The sequence below is a fragment of the Microcebus murinus genome, chromosome 1 (assembly GCF_040939455.1).
Source record: "Microcebus murinus isolate Inina chromosome 1, M.murinus_Inina_mat1.0, whole genome shotgun sequence".
Classification (NCBI taxonomy): Eukaryota; Metazoa; Chordata; class Mammalia; order Primates; family Cheirogaleidae; genus Microcebus; species Microcebus murinus.
This window is the reverse complement of record NC_134104.1, coordinates 80,003,909-80,029,039: the sequence shown is the minus strand read 5'-3', so window position 1 is coordinate 80,029,039 and position 25,131 is coordinate 80,003,909. Positions and strand designations below refer to the sequence as shown.

At 35.2% G+C, this 25,131-nt stretch overlaps 1 protein-coding gene across 6 annotated transcripts in view; it reads right to left on the bottom strand.

The window, feature by feature from the left end:
• Positions 1–14,526: 14,526 nt before the first annotated feature.
• DCUN1D1 (defective in cullin neddylation 1 domain containing 1) overlaps positions 14,527–25,131 on the bottom strand; it is a 41,938-nt gene continuing 31,333 nt past the window's right edge. For all 6 annotated transcript variants that reach the window (XM_012736965.3, XM_012736964.2, XM_012736962.3 and 3 more), the window contains 3 exons: positions 23,115–23,197; positions 22,788–22,884; positions 14,527–20,734 (listed from right to left, as the gene is read on the bottom strand). In XM_012736965.3, coding sequence (XP_012592419.1) covers positions 20,655–20,734; positions 22,788–22,884; positions 23,115–23,197 — 260 coding nt within the window. In that variant the 3' untranslated portion in view covers positions 14,527–20,654. The remainder of the gene's footprint in view (positions 20,735–22,787; positions 22,885–23,114; positions 23,198–25,131) is intronic.

Sequence of the window (25,131 nt, the reverse complement as noted above, 5' to 3'; positions counted from 1 at the left end):
AGACACACAAGTATGGAATCATGGTGTTTTATGGTAAGCGCTATAAGAAAGGATAGAGGATTCAGAAGTACAAAGGAAGACTATTGAAATCTGACTGGTAACAGAGAAAATTTCCCAGGGTGGTGGCACTCAAACTGAGGTTTTGTTACTGCTGTTTTAAAAAATTAATATGGATCACTTAGATGAAGGTGTATTGAAAGCAGAAACTCCAGACTGAGGAAAGAGAATGTGCAAGATCTCTGCAGTGCCAAAACCCAAGTGCACAAAGGATGCAGTGCCAAAACCCACGTACAAAAAGGATGAATTGGGAGGCAGGCAGAAACAGGGTCACACAGAGGGTGTTGAGTGCTAACTTAGTAAGAATTTCAGCTTGCTTATTCCAGGACAACTCACCAATGATTCTCCTCTGTTATTGCATCACTTTTTCTGTCTACTGAAACTTTCTCACCAGCATACAAACATAAGTAATTTCTTCCATCTTTAAAAAAATCTTTCCTTGACTGCTCTTTCTCTTCTAGTTACCACGCTGTTTTTTTGCTCCTCTTTGCAGGAAAACTCCTTCAATTTTCTCCCATCCAAGTAGTAGTAATCAGGCCTGACCCTGCTTAGCTTCTGAGATCAGATGAGACCAGGCATGTTCAGGGTGGTATGGCTGTAGACTCCTTAAATTTTCTGTACTCACCATTCCAGTTCCTCTTTGATTATCTCTTGAATCTGTTTCAATCTCCATGTCCCCTTCCATTACTCCACTGGAACTGAACTTCATCAAGGTCAATAACGACTTCCATGTTGCTAAATCCTACCTTCAATTCTTATTTTTCTTGAGCTACCTGCAGCCTTTGACATAGTTCATCACTTCACTCCCTTCTCCTTGGAACAATCTCTTCGCTTGGCTTCTACTGTTCAGACTTTCTCCCATCTCACTGGTTGTTTCTTCTCGGTTTTCTTTGCTAGTTCTTCCACACCAACCTGATCTCATAATACTGGGGTGGTTTGGAGATCAGTCCTTGAATCTTTTCTCTTTTCTGTTCATATTCACTCTGTTGGTGCACTCATCTTACATCACAGCTTTAAACGCCATTAATAATGATGACTTCCAAACAGATATCTCTCATCAATTATATCTCATGTTATCACCTGATTCATATGTCTAAATACCTATTCAAAATTTCACTGGATCATATAGGCATAAATTTATATTCCAAACTAAGCTCCTGATCTTTTCCTCCAAAATTTGTTTTCTCCTAATTTCTAAATCTTGGTTATTAACAATTCCATCCCTCCAGTTGTTCACACCATAAACTTTAAAATCAGCCTTGAATCATTTCTTGCTATACCATGACAACCACCACCACCCCCTCCCCATTTATATCTAGTTCCTCAGAAAATATAGTTATATCTACCTATAAAATATATCCAGAGTCCAACTACCTTTGTCAACTCCACTGTTACCACCCTGGTCTAAGTCACAATCATCTCTTGGGATAATTGTATTAACTTCTTAACTGACATATTAGTTACCTATTGCTGCATAATAAGTTATCCCAAAATTTGGCATCTTAAAACAATAGGCCTTATCCCACAGTTTCTGTGGATCCAGAATATGGGTGCAGATTTTCTGGGTTCCAAAGGCTCAAAATCTCTCACAAGGCTACAAGCTTTCGGTTAGAACCGCAGTCTCTTCTGAAGGCTCAACTGGGAAAGAATCTGCTGCCAAATTCATTAATGTGATTGTTGGGATGATGTTAGTCCTCATGAATTGTTGGACTGAGGGCCTCAGTGTCCTACTGGCTGTTGGCCCAGACTGCCCTCAGTTCCTTGCCTGATGGGCCTTTCCAAATGGCAGCTGGATTCCAAAAGAGTTAGCAAGACAGGGCATGCAAGATGGAAGCTACTATCTCTTTAGAACCTAGTCTCAGAAGTGATGTTGCATCACTTTCACCATATTCTATTCATTAGAAGCAAGTTACTAGGTCCACACCATACTCAAAGGCAAAGAATTACACAAGGGCGTGAATCCCAGGATGCGGGGACCACTGGGGGCATTTTAGAGGCTGCCTACCACAACTGGTCCCCACTTTCATTTGATCTCCACTCTACCCCAGACACAACAGTCTTTTCTCAACGTATCAGCTGAAGCAATTTTGTTAATACTTGAGTCAGGACCTGTTACTCCTCTGCTCAAAATCTTTCAGTGACTTCCCTCCTCGCTGTAAGTAAAAGCCACAGCACTAATAATAGCCTACAAGGCTGTACACAATTTGCTACCTGTTATCTTTGACCTCATACCCCTCCTCTCCAGCCTGGCAGCATCCTTGATATTCCTCAAACATGCCAGGCAAGGTTGCCAACTCAGAACCTTTAAAGTTTCTATTTGCTTGGCCTACGAAACCTTCCTTAGACACATACATGGCTTACTAACTCATTTATTCAGAAATTTATTCAGGTATCTCAGTGAGGCCCTACCTGATCATCCTATTTAAAATCGTATTTTCCCTACCCCATTTCCTGCATTGTTTCCCCTCCATAGCATTTCTCACTATGTATCACACTGTAATTTGCTGATTTTGTTTATTACAACCCCCACACTACAATGTACGCTCCACGAGGGCAAATATTTTTTTGCCTACTCTGTTCGCTGCCGTATTCCCAGGATAATGCCTGACACATTAAGGACTTAGAGACATTTATTTGAATGAATGAGCAAATGAGTGAATACATTCTGAAAGCTATGGGGAGTTACCCAAAGGACCGTAAACCTTTCAGATAAGTCATCCTGATAACAGTGAGAACAAGTGATTGAAAGAGAAGCAGACTAAATGCATGGAGAACATATAGGAAGCCGCCGCAGGCATCTAGGCAATATACGATGATGAGAATTTAAATGAAGGCAGTGATACTAGGAATCGAGAACATCATAAGGACACATGAAATAGTGAAGCAAAATTTATGAGTGGTCTGACAACTGATAGACAAATTCAACACAAACCCTGTCAAAATACCAGCTGGCTTTTTTTTGCAAAAATTTACAAACTGATCTTAGTATTCATATGTAAATGCAAGATTCAGAATAGCCAAAACAATCAAAAAGAACAAAGTTGAAAGACTCATACTTCCTGATTTCAAAACTTTACTACAGATTCACAATAATCAAGACTGTGTGGTTCTGGCATAAGGAAGGACACATAGATCACCAGAATATGCTTGACGGTCCAGAAACAAACCCATCCATTTATGGGGCAATTGATTTTCAGCAAGTATGCCAAGACCATTCAATGAAGAGAGAGCAGTCTTTTCAATAAATAGCATAGGGACAAATGGATATCCATATGTAAAACAATTAATTTGGACCCCTACCTCACACAGCATACAAAAATTAATCAAAACAGATCAAAGATATAAAGGTAAAAGCTAAAAATATAAACTCTTAGAAGGAAAAATAGCACCAATAGTCTCAGCTACCCAGGAGGCTGAGGCAGGAGGATCACTGGAGCCCAGGAGTTTGAGGCTGGAGTGAGCTATGATTATGCCACTGCACTCCCTCCAGCCTGGGTGGCAGAGGAAGACGTTATTTCTAAAAAATATAGAAGAAGAAGAATAAAGAAGGAAGAAGGAAGAATAAGAATAAAAAGAAGGATGGGCCAGGTGCTGTGGCTCACGCCTGTAATCCTAGCACTCTGGGAGGCCAAGGCGGGAGGATTGCTCGAGGTCAGGAGTTCAAAACCAGCCTGAGCAAGAGCGAGACCCCGTCTCTACTATAAATAGAAAGAAATTAATTGGCCAACTAATATATACCTAGTCCCAGCTACTCGGGACTGAGGCTGAGGCAGAAAGATTGCTTGAGCCCAGGAGTTTGAGGTTGCTGTGAGCTAGGCTGATGCCACAGCACTCACTCTAGCCTGGGCAACAAAGTGAGACTCTGTCTCAAAAAAAAAAAAAAAAAAAAAAAAAACTATTCCAAAATATTGAAAAGGAAGAACATTTCCAACCTCATTCCATGAAGCCTGCATTACACCTTGATACCAAACCTAAAGGGGTTACAAGAAAACTACAGACCAATATCTTTGATGAATATTGATTCAAAAATCCTCAATAAAATATTAGCAAACTGAATTTGAACAGCACATTAAAAGGATTAGCATTATATACCACAACCAAATGGAAATTATTCCTGGAATGATAGTATGGTTCAACATAAAAAAACTGAGTCATTATACTACACTGCATTAACAGAATGAAGGACAAAAACCACATGATCACCTCAATTGATGCAGAAAAAACATCTGACAAGATTCAACACCCTTTCATAACAAAAACACTCAACAAACTAGGAATGAAAGGAAAGTACCTCAATATAACAAAGGCTATATATGAAAAACCCAGAGCTGACATTAATTCAATGGTGAAAGACAGAAAGCTTTACTTCCGTGATCAGGAACAAGGCAAGGATGCCCACTTCTAACAATATTCAACATAGTACTGAAATCCTAGCCAGAGCAATTAGGCAAGAAAAAAAGACAAAAGAATCTAAATTGTAAAGGGAGAAGTAAAATTATCTTTTTTCACAGATGATAGGATTTTATATATATAGAAAACCCTAAATATACCCACACATACACACACAAAAAAAACTGTAAGAAATAATAAACAAATTCAGCAAAGTTACAGGATACAAAATCCACACACAAAAATTGGTTGCATTTCTATTCACTAAAAATGAACAATCCAAAAAGAAAATTAAAGAAAACATTTCCATTTACAGGCCAGACATGGTGGCAAGCACTTTGGGAGGCATAGGCAGCAAGATCACTTGAGGTCAGGGATTCAAGACCAGCCTGAGCAACATAACACTCCCATCTCTACAAAACATAAAAAATAAATTTAAAAAAATTTTTAAAAAACCAATAGCGTAAAAATACCTAGAAATAAACCTAACCAAGGAGAAAAAGAAATTGCTGAAAGAAATTAAAGAAGACACAAATAAATGGAAAGACATCCTGTATTCATGGACTGAAAGACTTAATATTGTTAAGATCTCAATAATACCTAAAGCAAGCTAAGATTCAATGCAATCCCTATGAAAATCCCAACAGTGTTTATTGCATGCATAGAAAATTCATTCTTAAATTCAGTGGCATCTCAAGGGATCCTCTAGAGCCAAAATATTTTTTTAAAAGAACAAAGTTGGAGGACTTACACTTTCTGATTTTAAACAAATTACAACAATGTCAGAGTAATCAAAACAGTATGATACCGGCATGAAGATCATATAGACCAGTGGAATAGAAAAAGCCCTGAGATAAACCCTTGCGTATATGTTCAAATGGTCTTTGACAAGGCATCCAAGACCATTGAACAGGGAAAGGACAGTTTTTTCAACAAATAGTATCAGGAAAACTGGTCATCCACACGAAAAAAACGAAATTATACCCTTACTTTATTTTATACCATATACAAATATTAACTCAAATTGGGTCAAAGACCTAAACATAAGACCTAAAACTATAAAACTCCTAGAAGAAAATATAGGGGGAAATCTTCATGACATTGGATCTGGCAATGATTTCTTAGATATGAAAATAAAAGCCCAAGCAACAAAAGCAAAAATAGATAAATAATACTACATCAAACTTAAAAACTTTTGTGCATCAATAAAAACTCTGCTAAAGGCCGGGCGCTGTGGCTCACGCCTGTAATCCTAGCTCTTGGGAGGCCGAGGCGGGCGGATTGCTCAAGGTCAGGAGTTCAAAACCAGCCTGAGCAAGAGTGAGACCCCGTCTCTACTATAAATAGAAAGAAATTAATTGGCCAACTGATATATATATAAAAAATTAGCCGGGCATGGTGGCACATGCCTGTAGTCCCAGCTACTCCGGAGGCTGAGGCAGGAGGATCGATCGCTTGAGCCCAGGAGTTTGAGGTTGCTGTGAGCTAGGCTGACGCCACGGCACTCACTCTAGCCTGGACAACAAAGCGAAACTCTGTCTCAAAAAAAAAAAAAAAAAAAAAAAAACTCTGCTAAACATAATTAGCAGAGTGAAAAGGAAACCTGTGGAATGGGAGAAAATATTTTTAAGTCATTTATCTGATAAGGGGTTAATATCCAGAATATATAAAGAATGCCTATAACTCAACAATAGCAAATCAAATAACCTGATTTTTTAAATGGGCAAAGGACTTGAATAGACATTTTTCCAAAGATGATAAACAAATGTACCACAAGCATATGAAAAAACACTCAACACATCACTAATCATCAGAGAAATGCAAATCAAAACTACAATGAGAATCATCTCCACCACATTTAGAATGGCTACTGTCAAAAACAATAACAACAAAAACAGAAAATAACAAGTATTTGAAAGGATGCAGGGAAATTGAAACCTTTGTCCACTGTTAATAGGACTGTAAAATGGTGAAGCCACTATGGAAAACAGTATGGCAGTTCCATAAAAAATTCAGAATAAAATCACCATATGATCCAGGAATCCCACTTCTCCCATCCAAGTTACTAACCAACCAGGCCCGACCCTGCTTAGTTTCCAAGATCAGACAAGATCGGGCATGTTCAGGGTGCTGTGGCCGTAGACAGCAATCCCACTTCTGAGTACATATCCAAAAGAATTAAAAGCAGAATCTCAGAGGTATTTGCATAATCAAGTTCATAGAAACACTATTCACAACAATCAAGAGGTAGAAGCAACCCAAATGTCCATCAACAGATGAGTAAACGAAATGTGGTATATACATTTACCACATTTAAGGCTGAATATTATTCAGCCTTAAAAATGAAGGAAGTCCTGTCACATGCTTCAACATGAATGAACCTTGAGGACATTATGCTAAGTGAAATAAGTCAATCAGAAAAAGACAAATACTTTATGATACTACTTATATGAGTAGTATAAGTCAAATTATTATATAGTCAAATTCATAGAAAAAGAAAGTAGATTGGTGATTACCCAAGTCTGGGGAGAGGGAGATATATGGGGAGTTGTTTAATGGGGATAGAGTTTCAGTTTTGCAGGATGAAAAAGTTCTGGAGGCCTGTTGTACAGCAATGTGAATGTACTTAATACTACTGAACTATATACTTAAAAAGTTAAGATGGTAAATTTTATGTTTTTTACCACAATAAAAAAAATTAATGGGCAAAGATTTGAAGACATTTCTCTAAAAAGACGTACAAATGGTCAATAAGCACATGAAAAGATGCTCAGCATCATTAGTCATTAGGAAAATGTAAATCAAAGCCACAATGAGATATCACTTCACACCCACTAGGATTGCTTTAATCAAAAAGATGGACAATTACAAGTATTGGTGAGGATGTAGAGAGAAATTGGAATCCTTATACATTGCTGGTAGGAATGTAAACTGGTGCAGCTGCTTTGGAAAACAGTTTGGCTGTTTCTCATTTAAAAGTTAAACATAGAATTACCATATGACTCAGCAATTCCAATCCTAGGTATATATCGTGTTTCCCTGAAAATAAGACTGGGTCTTATATTTATTTTTCCTCAAGAAGACACCCTAGGGCTTATTTTCAGGGATATGTTATTTTTTTTAAGTACAGTACAACAATCTACATTTATTCAAATATAGTTAAGTCGTTTTCTTCTGGAACATCATAACTCTCCAAACCCCAAATTCCATCCTGAATTTCTTGCGACTCTATTTCCTTTAGAACCATTGGTCCCAATCTCCCATGTTGAGCAATAGAGCTCTCATGGGGCAGATGCGAAGGGCTGCTCATCTTTACTGCTCCGCGACGAAATGCATGGGTTGTGCAGATACACTGCACAGCCACGCCCATCACTAGGTCTTATTTTTGGGGTAGGCTTATGTTGCACAAATGCTTAGAAATCCGGCTAGTGCTTATTTTATGGGTAGGTCTTATTTTCGGAGAAACACGGTACCTAAAAAAAGTGAAAACAGGTACTCAAACGAATACTTGTACATGAATGTTCATAGCACCATTATTCAATATAATAGTAAAAAATAGAAACTCAAATGTCCATTACTGATGAATATATTAACAAAATATATGTCCATACAATTAAATATTATTCAATCATAAAAAGGAATGAAGTACTGATATATGCTATAACACTGATAAATCGTGTAAACATCATGCTAAGTGAAAGAAGCCAGTCACAAGCAGTCACATATTATATGATTCCATTTATGTGAAATGTCCAGCGTAGGCATATCTACAGACACAGAAAGTATAGTAGTGGTTGTCAGGGACTAGGGGGAAGGGATAATGAAGAGTGATAGCTACTAATAGAATTTCTTTTTGGGGTGATAAAAATATTCTAAAATTAAATAGCAGTGAGCATTGTACAACCTTCTGAAAATACTAAATTGCATTGAACTGTACACTTTAAAGGGGTGAATTTTATGTTGTATGAATTATATCTCAATAAAAAATTAGCAAACCATATCCAACAACATATAAAAAAGGTTATATACCATGACAAATGCAGTTTGCCCAGAAATGCAGGGTTGGTTTAACATCCCCAAATCAACTATCACACTATATTAATAAAGAACAAAAGCCACAAGATTATCACAATAGACACATAAATAGCATGTGGTTAAAAAAAAAGGAAAACAGCATGTGATAAAAATCCACTCATGACAAAAATCCTCAACAAACCAGGAATAAAAGGGAATCAATCTACAGTTAATATCCTACTTAGGGTGGCAAGGGCAATATATGTAACCTTAACAATATTTGTACCCCTATAATACGATGAAAAAAATACTTAATAATGAAAAATGGAATGTTTTCCCTTTAAGATTAGAAAAATGGCAAAAATGACACCTTCGCTACTTCTATTCAATATTGTACTAGCCAGTGCAATAAGACAATAAAAATAACTAAAGGCATATAGAATAAAAACAAAGAATTAAACTGTCTTTATTCACAGATGACATAATCTCATATGTAGTAAACCTTAAGAAATCTATTAAACTATTAAACAACTATTAAAACTAATAAAGGGTACTTAGCAAAGTCACAGAATTCAAAATTAATACACAGAACTCTATTTTAGTTCCATATACTAGCAACAAAAAGCAAACATGAAATTAAGAAAACAAATTCACAATAGCATCAAAAGAATATTTTAGAAATAAATAAAAATACAATACCTGAAAACTGATAATCATAAAACACTGCTGAGGGAAATTAAAGAAGACCTAAATAAATGACAGATGTTATGTTTCTAGATTGGAGCACTCAACATTATTAAAATGACAATTCTCTCCAAAATTAACCTGTAGAAATTAATACCAGGTCTCTAGACTTTGGCATTACTGACACTTGGGACTGGATAATTCTTTGTTGTATGTGCTTTATAGAATGTTAGCAACATCCCTGGTCCCACTAGATGCCAGTAGCACAACCCAACTCCAATTGTGAATTAAAAATGTCTCCAGACGTGTCCCTGTTGAAAACCACTGATTTAATACAATCTCCTTCAAAATCCCAGCAGGATTTTTAGGAAAAGCTGTTTTTTGTTTATAAGGAAAAGCTGATCCTAAAATTCATATGCAAATGCCAACAACTTAATATAGTCAAAACATCTTATAAAAGCACAAAATTAGAAAACTCAAAGCACTGATATCAAAACACAAAGCTGCCAAGGCAGGGTGGTATAAGTGTTAAGACTTGACATATAAATCAACAGAACAGAAGGGAGTTCAGAAACAAACCCACACATACATGGGCAATGATTTTGACAAAATATCATTTATAAAAAAAAATAAAAAGATCCTAGACCCTTACTTCACACGATATATATAAATTAATTCAAACTGAATGATAAACCTTAATTGAAGACCTATAACTATAAAACTTATAGGAAAAAACAGGAAAAAATCTTAGTGACCCTGGGCTAGGCAAAGATGTTTTAGACTCAACATTAAAAGCATAATCTGTAGCTCACGCCTGTAATTCTAGCTCTCTGGGAGGCTGAGGCGGGCGGATTGCTCGAGGTCAGGAGTTCAAAACCAGCCTGAGCAAGAGCTAGACCCTGTCTCTACTATAAATAGAAAGAAATTAATTGGCCAACTAATATATATATATAGAAAAAATTAGCTGGGCATGGTGGTGCATGCCTGTAGTCCCAGCTACTTGGGAGGCTGAGGCAGAAGGATTGCTTGACCCCAGGAGTTAGGCTAACGCCACGGGCACTCACTCTAGCCTAGGCAACAAAGCAAGACTGTCTCAAAAAAAAAAAAAAAAAAAAAAAAGCATAATCTGTAGAAGAAAAAATATGATAAATTGGACTTTATTCAAGTTAAATTTTTTTGCTCTTCAAAAAAACACCATTAAGAAAATGAAAAGACAAGTCACCAACTAGGAGAAAGTAAATACAAAATATATATTTAATATTTTGTCCAGAATATATATTTTTTAAAAACTCCTATAACCCAGTAAGACAAATTATATTCTAATAGCCCTTGAATTGACATCTTCAAGGCACTCTAAATATGAAAATGGGTGTTTTTCAGCAACAGAACTGAAGCAAACATATCAGGTCCTGTGCTATCTCAAAATACTTTCAATAACATTATCTATTAATATAAAGCACTGGTATGTCCTACCTTCCAGTCATGAGGCAGGAGCAAGGTTGGTAGATAATGAAACATAAGATTCTGCTAACCACATATAAGAGGCATCAAAGTGAACCTGTTCTAGTCACTGGATAACATTTTCAAAAGGGATTCATTCAAAGATGGATCATCATTTTATGGATGACTTCCTCAAACCGAGCACGAAGTGCTCATCAAGACAGAGATATCATGCTGAACCAATCAGTACTTAAATATGCCATTAGCAATGGGGAAATGGTAGGTTGTGATCCTGATGTGATAAGGCTTTACTAGAAAGGAAAGAAAACAGTCATCAGAGAAGATCCTGCATATAAGAGCTTAAGAGGCTAAACTGATTATTTGAATTTAGAACTTGTATTCATCCCCATGTAACTTTGGGAACTTGCCTTCAAAGCCACATCCTGGCACTGACAGAATGACATTCTGGTACTGGCATCTTTAGACCAATGGATGGATTCCTTGGCTTGGTTAAAGAGGAAGACACTTTCCAAAGCAGTTAAGTTATAAAACTTTCTGAGATCTCTCACGCTGTAGTAAACCTACAAATAAAACAGGCTGTCTGAAGGCTATGGTATAATGCGTAAGTTAACCTTTTAAAACATTTTAAAGTAACCACTTCTTTAATCTCTCTTCTTCTAGAGAGAAATACAAAATCTTTTTTGAAATGAATGTAAAAGTTACTCTTCCCTTCTAGAATGTGAAACACCTTGAGTTCTGTTGTGTTACATAAATTTATAGGTGGCCATCGATTTGGACTGAGCTCCTGCACTAGGCCCAACAGACCAGACCAAAATGGAGTCACTCATGCTAAAGTTCCAGGTCACCAAAGCAAAACTAAGCTGTTTATCTGACCTTCTGAGAAATCAGGAGAGAAAGATAACAGCCAAATTCCCAAATAGGCCAGTTTTAGCCTGCACAGCAAGGAAGTCCCGTTTCACCCTTACAAGGAAACTAACCTGAACTGACATTAACCAATCCACTTTTTGAATTATGCCGTTTCCTTGTTCCTGCTCAAGCTACCTTATCAAAACCAACTGTTCTACCATACTCAGCGTAGCTCCTTATTTTTATGAGATGCTACCCAATTCATGAATCTTGGATAAAAGCCAATTAGATCATCTAACATTTAATTTGTTGAAATTTTGCTTTTCAACAGTTATAAATATCAACGGTTATCTCTCCCTAGAAGAACCCACAGCTCATCAGCTCAAGTGAGTTAGCTGACAAGGAACTGGCTGGAGCTGGAAACCTGATCCAGGCACCTAGATCCAAAGGAAAAGGGAGTTTATCCCAGCTATTAATATAATAGCATTGGCCTAAAGAATATATGTTCCCTTGTATAAAGTCACAGTGCTATTAAAAGTTAAGAGGAGAAAGAGTGTTTGAAGTGAAATCAAAGCAAACAACTCTATTCCATCTGAATACAGACTTCCCAAATGCTTTTGGAAACTAGGTAGGGTATTAATATTTTATGTCATTATTTTCCCCTGGTAAGACTAGTACATAGAAACTACCAACCTCCTCCCCCCTGCTGCTTGGTAGAGGTACAATAAGGAGACCCCAAAACTACCTGTCTCCAGCTGAACTGGGCTAGGCAGTAACTCTCTCAGACCCCTTCACACTCCTGCTAGTAAGAAAACGTAGTAAAGATATAGTCTGCTAGGCTTAAAGCTTTCAAAAACCACTAGAAATATATTCTCCCATATTCCTTCCAAAAGCAAGTATACTTTTTAACAGAAGTATACCTTTACCTAAAATTCTCTTAGCTGGATTTCCTATTTCAATTATTTACCAAGTTCCTTTCATTGAAGATTACTGGGAGGAGTGCTTCCTGTTTTTAAATGGGGACATTTTGAAAAGGAAAAATTTAGAGCTATATGTGGATGAAATAGGAATGTAATAATCCTATGTGTACTCAGAAGTTGTGTCTCTCTAAAATCAGATGAAATGGAGAACTATGTATTTTCCTGATGCCTTTAAAGAATGCTAGTATTATGGAGTTCCATTGTACTGTGGCTTTAGATTTATGCCTATATTTATTTTTTTGATAACTATGGATATATAATTCATATGCCATAACATTATCTTAAAACATAAAATTCAGTTTTTAGTATATTCACAAAGTTGTACAAATGTTCTAATTCAAGAACATTTTCATCATCCACAAAAGAAACCTGTATCCATTAGCTGTCAGTCCCCATTCTCCACCTCCCACCCCAGCCCCTGGCAATCACTTTCTTTCTCGATAGATTTGCCTATTCTGGGCATGTCACATACATAGTGCAATTAAGTACCCTTTTGTGACTGGCTTCTTTTACTGAGCATGTTTTCAAGTTTCATGTATGTTATAGCATGTACCAATACTTCATTCCTTTGTATTATTTCCAAATAATACTCAATTGTATGGCTATACATCATGTTTATCCAATCATCAGTTAATGGACATTTGGGTTTATACTTTTTAGCTATTATGAATAATGCTATGAGTATTTGTGTACAAATTTTTATATAAACATGTTTCCAATTCTCTTGAGTATAAACCTATGAGAATTACTGGGTCATTTTGCTGGCCCTCTGTAAACTTTCAGAAAGCCAAACCACTCTCCAAAGCAGCTGTACCAGTTTGCAGTCCCACAATCAACTTACAAGGGTTCCAATTTCTCCACGTCCTCATCAACACTTGTTTTGTTATTCTTTTTGATTAAAACAATCCTAGTGGGTGTGAATGGTATCTCATTGTGGTTTTGATTTGCATTTCCCTAACGGCTAATGATGTTGAACATCTTTTCTTGTGCTTATTGCCTATTTGTGTATCTTCCTTGGAGAAATGTCTATCAAAACTCTTTATTTATAAACTAGGTTGTCTTTTATTAAGTTGTAAGAGTTACTTATATATTCTGGATAAAAGTCAAAGAGTATTTTTAAATTAAACGAAAGTCTATTGATAAAATAGCTTCTTGTCCCATACTTCATTAACTTTCAAAATATTTTAAAGTCAGAATATATTTTTATTAAGTACATCAAATTTTAACTTTAAATTGCATAGAAATTAAAAATGTTAAGCAACCACTGCTTTTTCAAATAAATGAATTTGAAGCCAAGGAGTTTGGAGTATGGGGACCAACAGCTTAAGGGATTTAAGGTGATATATACAATGTAGGGACCTTATTTGAATCTTGACTTGAACTGGAAGACAAAAAATGAGACACTCTGGAGTACTGACTGGATAGTTACTAACATTAACCAACTGTTAACATTTAAGTGAATAGAATTGTGGTTATATTTAAGGGTCCTTATCTTTTTGACACATATACTGAAATATTTATAAATGAAACTATTTGCTATATCTAGGAGCTTCAAAATAAACCAGGGTTCAAAATATAAGTGGTATATAGATAAATCAAGATTGGCCATAAATTGATCATGTCGAAATGAGTTCATTATACTACTATCCTTTTATATATGTCTGGTATTTTCCATTAAAAATAAAAAAGCACTCACTCCAATGTCCACAATGTATAAGAAAGAACACAGGTAGCTGGCAGCAACTAAATGATATCAACAATCATTCATTCTCAAAGTCATCTCAAAAGTAAAAGCTCTGGGAAACTTAATAATGAGATGGTAACTATCTGTGCACAGCAATTTGTACAAAGTTTTAATTACCACCACCAGTCATAGGCTAATGGGGTAGTTACATCAACCATGATACACACAATAACAGCCATTGCATCATAGGACAGCAAGGTCTAACTTGCACACTTAAAATATATACCCACCAGAATGGCTAAAATAAAAAAGATAATAACAAGTATTGGCAAGGATGTGGATAAACTGCAACCCTCATGCATTGATACAGCTATTTATAAATGGTATAGCCACTCTGAAAAAGTTTACTAGTTTGTTTTTTTTTTTTGAGACAGAGTCTCCCTTGTTGCCCAGGCTATAGTGAGTGCTGTGGCATCAGCCTAGCTCACAGCAACCTCAAACTCCTGGGCTCAAGTAATCCTTCTGCCTCAGCCTCCCGAGTAGCTGGGACTACAGGCATGTGCCACCATGCCCGGCTAATTTTTATATATATATATATTAGTTGGCCAATTAATTTCTATTTATAGTAGAGACGGGGTCTCCCTCTTGCTCAGGCTGGTTTCAAACTCCTGACCTCGAGCAATCCACCCGCCTCGGCCTCCCAGAGTGCTAGGATTACAGGCGTGAGCCACCTCGCCCTGCCAAGTTTACTAGTTTTTTAAAAAGTTAAATTTATCACATAACCTGACAGTCCCACTGTTAGGAATCTACAAGAGAGATGAAAACATGTCCAAAGACACATATGCAAACATGCAGAGCACTATTATTCATAATTTTAAAGTGTATGCAAGCCAAGTGTCCATCAACTGGTGAACGGTTAAACAAAGTGTTAGGTATATCCAAATAATGGAACACTAAATCAGCAACTAAAGGAACTAAGTACAGGTAAATGCTACAACATGGATAAACCTCAGAAACATGCTAAATGAAAAGTGCCAGATGTAAAGCCTATGAAGTGTATGATTCTACTTAATGTGAAATTTCTAGAAAGGACAATGTATACAGAAATCATACCCATATGGCTACCTAGGGCTGGGAGTAGAAGCAGGGATGAAGTACAAAGCAGCACGAAACTTTGTGGGCTGATTGAAATGTTCTAAAACTGGATTACAATGATGGTTATACAACTCTATAAATTTACTAAACTACTGAATTACACAGTGACAATGAATTTTATGGTGTGTAAATCATACAGCAATAAAGCTATTTTTTTTTAAAGTATGATTACAACAAAGTGACTATTTTAAGGCTCTGGCTCATAGCCCACTCATTTCATATATTTCCAATACAATGAATTCTAATATACTATTATTAGTACTAAGAATATTAGCATTTGCTTGAAAACCAGAGGATCCCAAGTGCACCCATCTTTAAACCTTCCTGTTTCAGCTATAAGCCATGTAATTATGTCACAAAATCACTGCTGACTTACATTAGCACTGCCTCTTGGCCGTATTATTAATTTGTTTTCCCCAACTTTATGCCTATAGTACTCCTTTTTGTAAAAATCGCTTACTTGGTATTGCTCAAGTTTTCCTGTAGATACAAAGTTCTCAGAATATTTCATAACCTGAAATAAAACTTTAATATTTATATGAACATGCATTTAAATACATACTTTCTAAATATAAAATGAGCATTTTCATATTTTTGTTTGCTCCTTAAACCATTTCACATGATGCCCCTGGTAAGTATCAAACATCATATTATTTCAAATCAAGCTTCGTTTTCACTATTTTGGTTCAAAATTCTTTTCAAAGCAGTGTTGCCTTCCATAGTCAGGTTGGCTTTAATTTCGGCCAGTTTGGTCAGATTCCATTTCTTTTTATGTCACACTCTCAGATTTGCCAAAAAGGTAATGTTCCCTCTAAAGCCAGACATTTAAAAAAAGTTTTTTTTAACCGAGAAATTTTCCCCAAGCCAAATCTCATATAAAACACTAATAGGCCATAACAGATAAAAGCAGAAATCTATAAAGGAAGTAGAAGAGGAACCCTGACTGCTATGACCCAACCTCATGAAAGATAGCAGGCCCAAGTTACAGCTTGAAAACCAGTGCCCTAAATTACAAGCTACATTATGATTTCTGCACAGCACAACTATAAAAAATTAAACTGAAGATACTTAAGCAACTTAAGCAACATTTGTAAGAAAGAGAAACTTGAGATATACTTAAATAAAAAATACTTTTTAAATCTCAATTTAAAAAATATATAACTATAAAATGATTCCCTTTAAATAATTTCCCTTTAAAAATCTATAAAGACATTACTTTTTAGGAATTCCATTTACTACAAAGGCTGTGCATGTTTTATCAATCATAACCTCCTTATTTATAACAGATTTAAAGAAAAAAAAATCAACCAAAGAAAAATCAAAAGCCACATTAACACAAAGCATTGAACCTAGTAAAGTTGTCAAAGAAATGAATTGGTAAGGAAGAAATGCCACTTACCCAACAGGTAGTAAAGAAAATAAGATGGCAAGAATGTTCTGATAAAACCATTTATACAACTGTATTAGGACTTTGAAAAAATAGCACTATCTGCCTCCAGAATCAGGTACAAATAAAGCAAATATTCAACAAAAATGGCAACAAACAGCAAAAATAAACCTGGAAAAGGGGATTTGTACTAGAAGGAAATTTCTATTTTATCTTAACTACAAAATATATACCCCTTTCCCTCAGAAATCAAAGAAAAAGATGCTATGATAAATAACTTCACCACATTTCTATAAGATAAAAATAGAAATTATTGCTATGATTGTAAAAATGGAGGCAAAAAAGAGTTCAGAAATATACTCCTTTATAATCAATTAAATGATGAACCATAATTTGAACCCTAATTATCACATTATGTAGAAATCACAATCAGGTTTTGTGTCCTCAGTTATTAAGGTATATGTTAAATAGTTCACATTTAAAAACATTTTATCATTACATTATCAAATTTGATAAAATCTTATCAAAACATCTATGTATTCAATATAAATATTATTAAAAGTAAAAGGTAACATTTAAAGAAAACTGTTGAGGTGCCAGATAATTATTTTCTATTAAATATACATAATTTAACATTTAGAACTACATAAATTAATTCTTACTAAAAGTTGATTCAGTTTTACAAAGGCATACTTTGTGAACCATAATAAATTTCCCCAGCACCCCTTTCCTTGTTTATTCCAAAATTCTTTCACTTAGGCTTAACTTTCTTCTGTCATTCATATGTAGAAATTACAGAAGTTTTACAATACGTAGTCTTTATAGCAACATGTTTAAAAATCATCAGCAAAGTGCACATCAAACTAGCTACAACTACTCAAACTTTTGATTATTGTCAAAAAATAAATGAACACTTCATTCACTTAAATTTTTCTGAGGAAAAAAAAAATAGTGTACCTTGCATAAATAAGAATTCTCCAGTAAGGATATTACGTAAAAGATTTCCCATGTTATTTTGCTGAGTAAATTTACTTTCTCTCATTAAAACTTTTTAAAAGTCTAACAAAGGACACATATTTAAATGCCATGTTACACAACTATAGTATTGTTAAATAAAGCAGCCCAGTATAGCTGTAAACATTTTAAATGTAGTAAACAGAACTTGGCATGTCTTTTCTCCCCAAAACTTGCCATCACAATGCTCTTTCCATACATAATTATACTTCCTGGAAAAGTTTTCAAGTATATTTTAGTCTATTTAAAAAAATACACTGAAATATGTGAAAAGATTTAGTCATGGCAATTTCACTGAAGCTTTTATTGCCTCTGTTGGTAATATGACAGGGATTGTAAGAAACACAATTGAACTTACAGAGATATGCAGATGATATTCACTAAAGATAATTTTGATCTCAAGTATTTTTATAGGTGGGCACTTCTAATTTTACACATTTTACTATTTAAAAAGCATTACATTTTAAAATGTGTACCTGTTTTGACATTTGGCAAAAAAGAAACTGTACCTGTGGTTCAGTTTAAAACAAAGAATCAACATGGGGAGTTTACCAGAATGAAGACTGAAACACTTATGAATTAAAGCAATTCAAGTTGTGTGTATGTGTTTCTCTCTGTCAATCTCTATCATAGACTCTCTCTCTCACACACACACACACACACAGACATATGTGTAAGCATTTTTTAGTACAAATATTCCCTGTAACCAGACATTTATCTTCAGAACAATCACACCACATTAAATCAGTCTTCTCTTTTCAGCCCTAGTAAAAGTTTTGTTTAATTCTACGATGCCATCATAGTGAACAACCTTAACTTTTATGCTACATAATTATATTCAAAGCTTTATGTACTTTTGTTTATAATTACACAGTAATTATAAATGTTTAGTACCAAACTGATGACAAACACTATTTTGTTGAAAAGATTTTGCATTTAAAAGGAAAAATCTGTAAAACCCAAGGCACTAGGCCATGAACCAATATCAGACTTTTACAGGAAAACAATTTATATTGGGGGGGAAAAAAAAGCTAATGGGATCTCATTTCAAAACACAGCATACTTGAATTAATTCAATCTGAAAACAATACCGTAACTCAAAATCTTCAAGACAGAAAACAAAACAGTACATTTATATATATATATATCTTTTAAAATTTTTTTCATAATTGAAGTTCCTCTTTATATTTACAAAAATGAAATCAGGAAATACTGAAAGCAGCAGGATTCTTCTTCTTTTTTCTTTTTCTTTTAATAACCAATTCCAGTAGCCTAAATAGAATTTTTTTTCTTTTGGTAGAATTGCATTCTTAAAGTTATGATTGGAATATTAATATAATATCTATGGAAAAAGCCTTCTAGTTAATTTCAAAATCATGTAAATAAAAAGTTTTAATATGTCATTGTTCTGTAAAATCATTTCCACATTTGCATAAAATGTACTGCTATTCTGAAGTACATTCATCTGTTAATACCAACCCCAGACCTTAGAGAGTACCTGGATATACCAGCAAAATCTATTCCTATTAAGGACCACAGTCATCCAACATATGAAGCATTACATTTTTGACCTGCCTTACAGAAATGTTTAAGAAAGCAATAAACCCTTCTTCACATGTCAGTAAGTGAACAGTGAAATGAGCATTTTCAGCATGAAAGCAGTTCATGGGTCTTGTAATGAAAAAAATACATACAAGATTACATTCTGCTTTGATGAGAAAACTGAGCTAATTTGAGTGAAACAAAAACACTAAAGAGACTAAATAATTTACAAAAATAGAAGCCAGATTAGTATTTTGCATCAAGTGTACGCTTGTTTGAAAATCTTTGCTCCTGAAGTAAATATTTGGCAACCACAGTGATTAGCAGTTAAAGCAATTTCAACAAAATAAGAAGTCATCAAAAATGGACTATTTGTCTGAAAGAGCAGTACCTATATTATAAAGATTGAACTTCATGGCTCATCACAACCATTTTCAAAATTTAATTCCTACTATCTTCTTATAAATTAAGAGAATTTCATTGTTTTCCATAGTGCGATGACCAAAAAAAAAGGAAAAACAAAAAATAAACCCTCATGCCTAAATTTAGAATATTGTATTGTGTAGCAATCAAAACATTCAAAACAAATAAAATAGTTTAACTTATTCGACAGGCAAAAAGCATTTTAAAAGCATAATGAAATCCAATTATGTAGTGCATAATGTAGACAGGAGTGGAATCTATCATTATGCAGATATTTTCTAAATAAAAGCTCCCTGTAGGACAACTATATATAAATATGGGTAAGCGTAGACTAGTTCTGTGGAACCTTTTTGAAATTGAGAGTCTGAAACACAATACATTTTTCAGGTAGGCACCAAGTTACCCTAAATTTTCTTCATGTTGGTTATTTTGACATTTTTTTTTCATCAGATACTCTAATCATGTCAACAATACATGTGATTTGCCAAGAAAAAAAAATCCCGCCAAACCAAAACACCATTCCAGATCTGGTACACTTAAATATATCACTCTCATTGGAAGTGCTATCAGCATAGTCTTTGCAACTAGCCCAAAGCATATATTTAAGAAGTTTTTATAAATTGTTTGTGATGTTCACATGTTTAATTCTTATGCCAACTGTTTTCTGATGAAGACAGCATTGTGCTTTATGCAAGAATGGAAACCTCAAAATAATCACCATAAAGCTTCTAAGACTTATGGGAGAATAAACTAGGATGGTCCACAGATATAAGATGAAATCCACAATGTTGGAATTATAAATGTTTAGAGCGGCCCAGACTAGAAGACAAGCCCAAACCACCATTAGAAGAATGAAATACGATATGGTCCAAGATGTATCCTTAAAGTTTTGTCTCAACCCTCAGTCTGAATTGTGAGGATTGATCTTCAGTTCAGTCCAGCCAGCAGAAATTGACTGTGCAATTTTCCGTTGTATTTATTGTACAGACTATGTACATTCTAGAAGGTTCCTTTAGTGCTACACTGTTGTACTTTTTGTCCCAGCAATTTGAGGGCGTGCAAATTCCACAAAGTCATCAATAAGAACAGGCCATGCTCCTGGATAAAAGAAAAAAATACAGAAGAGAAAAAAGAAAACAGAAATAAGGCCAATATTTTAATAGAATCATTTTTTAAATTATCTTTTTCATAAAAGTTACAGATATCATTCTTATCTATTCCCACTGATAAGTCTTTGAAAACACAAGCTTTTTGAAGTTTCTAGCCAAAATATTCCTTGTATCCTCTCAGATCTATTATTCCAACAATTTCTTGAGCAATAAAAATAACTCCTCTGGTAATCAATATTAATATCATTTTTTGAAGCCAAATGAAGTCAGGCAATGGAAGTAATCTGGTCAAAACTGGCAGCCTAAGGGATAGCTTTGATATGATGGCATACTGCCAGTGCTGAAAGCATAGTTGGAGAACAAGTTTTCAGGCATTTTGTCACAATCTTACAAAGGAAATTAACAGGAAGTGTCCTATTTTAATAAATTACTAAAAGATATAAACTTGCATATATGCATGTCTATACACATTCACATGCCAATCTCCAAATAACAAAGTTCTCCGATTTTGTGTAATATCTAAAGGAAAGCACAATTATCAGACATATGCAGACATTTCTCACTTTTAAGTCAAGACTATAAATGACAATTTAAAAAAAGAGAAGAAGAGGCCGGGCGCGGTGGCTCATGCCTGTAATCCTAGCTCTCTGGGAGGCCGAGGCGGGCGGATTGCTCGAGGTCAGGAGTTCAAAACCAGCCTGAGCAAGAGCGAGACCCTGTCTCTACTATAAATAGAAAGAAATTAATTGGCCAACTAATATATATACAAAAAAAATTAGTCGGGCATGGTGGCACATGCCTGTAGTCCCAGCTACTTGGGAGGCTGAGGCAGGAGGATTGCTTGAGCCAGGAGTTTGAGGTTGCTGTGAGCTAGGCTGACGCCATGGCACTCACTCTAGCCTGGGCAACAAAGTGAGACTCTGTCTCAAAAAAAATAAATAAATAAATAAATAAAAAAATAAAAAATAAAAAAAGAGAAGAAACATCATCCCTGATTAGCTTAGATGGTTCCAGGATACTTTTTAAGAGGCCAAGGTCATAGAAGGTCTTTCAAAGAATACCTGCATCTATTCAATCATCTCAAAAATGCATCCTGCTAGTTCTCCAAGGGGACTAAGGAAGTATGTGTGAAGAAATCCATGTGAATCACTGCCACTTACAGAAAACAAAAGTCCATGTCCTGGTAGTGGATGGTAACATCATCTTTATATATACATTAAGAAACAGCAGGAAAGTATTTAATCTGAATATTTATTGAATGTTGATAATACTACACTAGGCAGCTGAAGTATATTTCAAATTAGTCACTGAACTTAAGTTTACAATCAAGCTTATACACAAGACTAACAGATAAGAGATAACAATAAAAAATATATACAAGGCCGGGCGCTGTGGCTCACGCCTGTAATCCTAGCTCTTGGGAGGCCGAGGCGGGCGGATTGCTCAAGGTCAGGAGTTCAAAACCAGCCTGAGCAAGAGCGAGACCCCGTCTCTACTATAAATAGAAAGAAATTAATTGGCCAACTGATATATATATAAAAAAAAATTAGCCGGGCATGGTGGCGCATGCCTGTAGTCCCAGCTACTCGGGAGGCTGAGGCAAGAGGATCCCTTGAGCCCAGGAGTTTGAGGTTGCTGTGAGCTAGGCTGACGCCACGGCACTCACTCTAGCCTGGACAACAAAGTGAGACTCTGTCTCAAAAAAAAAAAAAAAAAAATATATATATATATATATACAAATAAGTATAAAAGTACATCAAGAAGAGAACAGGTTCCTAAAATAAGCTGAAATTCTAAAACATGGAAGAAAATTACTCATGGCTGTCTGGAAGACATGAATACTGAGTTAGAACTGAAAGAAACAGAATAATACAGATTGGTAAACAGGATGAAGGTATTTCATACATTCATACGAGTATAAATAAAAGCTCAGAAGAAGGTAATCCAACTCCCCCCTGGAAAATGGAAGTACATAAGAAGTTTAAGAGAGATAAGAAGGCAGGTTAAAAAAAAAAAACTAATAGGGAAAAAAATTTCATTACCTTCTTCATCATAATTAGACATGTCATCTGCAATCATTGTACTGAAGTCTAAGAGAAGATTCCAAGTATCTTTCGGTATTGATCGTTTATGATGTTCCTATTTAAAATAACAAAAAACATTCAAATCACTAAAAAGAGCTGGAAAAAACACTTCAGACAATACAAGAATGCAAAACAAGTAGAAAAAATTCTGGTAACCAAAGTTCTTATTTTATGTCCATTACATGTTCTGAGATGAGTTAGTCATGCTCTAAAATATGTTCATTTATGTTTAAACACTGTAGAATTTTAGAGAAAACATACAAAACTACATAAAAGTGAACTTACCAACAAAAATTTATTCCATAAGTCTAAGAATTTAAATCTTCCATTAAGCACTAAATTCCAGTAGGCAATGGCCATTTCTAGATCTGTAATATTAAAAATAATGTATTTCAATGCTATGAATATTTGTCCCTGCAAAAAAACAGGTAAGATCAAAGAAAGACTTAAAAAAAGAAAGAAAGAAAGAGAAAAGCTTATATATTGAACACTTATATAATTTCCTATAGAGATAAGTCCAAGGTTTGTAGACTGCCTCCTGTCAATAACCAAGGCCTCAGGGCAAAAATGATACCAGTTACTTCACAGGAGTATTCTGTGGTTTAAATTAGATACTATAGTTAAGCATACTATTTCACAAGTATTCAAATGTTAGTTAATATACATGAGGGCTTCTTATCTTGGCACTTTTGACATTGTGGGCCAGATAATTCTTTGTTGTAGGGGGCTGTCCTGTGCACTGTAGGAAATTTAGCAGCATCCCTAGCTTCTACCCACTAGATACAAAGAGCAGCTTCACTCCACCCTCAGTGGTAACAATCAGAAATATCTCAAGATATTGCCAAAGGTCACATGGAGGGCAAAACTTGCCCCCAGTTGAGAATCACTGATGATTCATATAAGTTGGAATACAAAGGATTGCTACTCATAATCCTACTAATTTTACATTCTAAAGGTGTTGACTGGTCCTACCACAAGGAGAACAGTAAGACTACTGATTTAAAAATTAAAATTAATAATAAACTAAGATTTTTAAGTTTGTCAAAAACAACAAAAATTGCTTTTTAATTAGGAATGGAACAGAAAAGAGTAAAGATCAATATTGCCACATGACAAATAACTATACCTATCATGTGACAGTGAGGAAGAACTATGTCTATGATCTCTCTTTTTTTTTTCTTGAGACAGAGTCTCACTCTGTTGCCTCGGCTAGAGTGCCATGGCATCAGCCTAGCACACAGCAACCTCAAACTCCTCACAGCCCTCCTCAAACAGAAGGGCTCAAGCAATCCTTCTGCCTCAGCCTCCCAAGTAGCTGAGACTACAGGCATGCACCACCATGCCAGCTAATTTTTTCTATATATATTTTTAGTTGGTCAATTAATTTATTTCTATTTTTAGTAGAGACAGGGTCTCGCTCTTGTTCTGGCTGGTCTCAAAATCCTGACCTTGAGCAATCCACCCGCCTCAGCCTCCCAGACTGCTAGGATTACAGGTGTGAGCCACCCCGCCCAGTCTACAATCTCTTTAAAGGAACTAAAGTAGTTAAGAAAGTATCTAGTTTTTACAAGTGAATTTACATTTCCAGGACAAGAAAAATTACACCTCAAGTAACTTAAAAGTCCTTTTAGAGAGATCTCAAAACTACTCTCATTAATCTGAGGAATCATGAGACCAGAAAAGACACAGTTGGGCAAGCGCTGCCCCAATTTTTAAAACCAATAAAAAAGAGTAAATTTGATGTTTATTCACTGTTAAAACAGATGATTTGTAAGAAATCAATTAAAAATCACACCTAGGAACCTGCAAAATTGGACCCTAACTTCTTCAAAGATAGGAAGTACATATCCCCAAACTAGCAGACTGAAACACACAGTAGGCATTCAGAAACTGCTGAGTGAACAACTCCCTATGGTTTCACATACAAACATACTTACCTTCCAATCCATCGTCATCATCTTCCTTCAAACTCAATGGAAAAGGTGCCTCTCCTTTCTTGTATCCAAAGAGAAGCCCCTGACACCTCGATTCTGATTCTAGTATCATCCTGTCTCTTCAAGGAACCTTATCTATTGATTAACTTTCCCCTCTCGACATCTACAACTTTGCCTTGTCCTCTAGTTTTTAGAATTTCATGAAGAAACACGCTCAGGTTATCATTTTTACTTTGAAAATCTTTTTGGATCTGTTATCGCCTTTATCTGCTACCCTCTGTCTCCTTCCCTTCACAGATGATCTTGAAATCTAGCACATGGAATCTTCTACTTTTATATGCAATTTGTTCCTGAAAACATGTCTGACA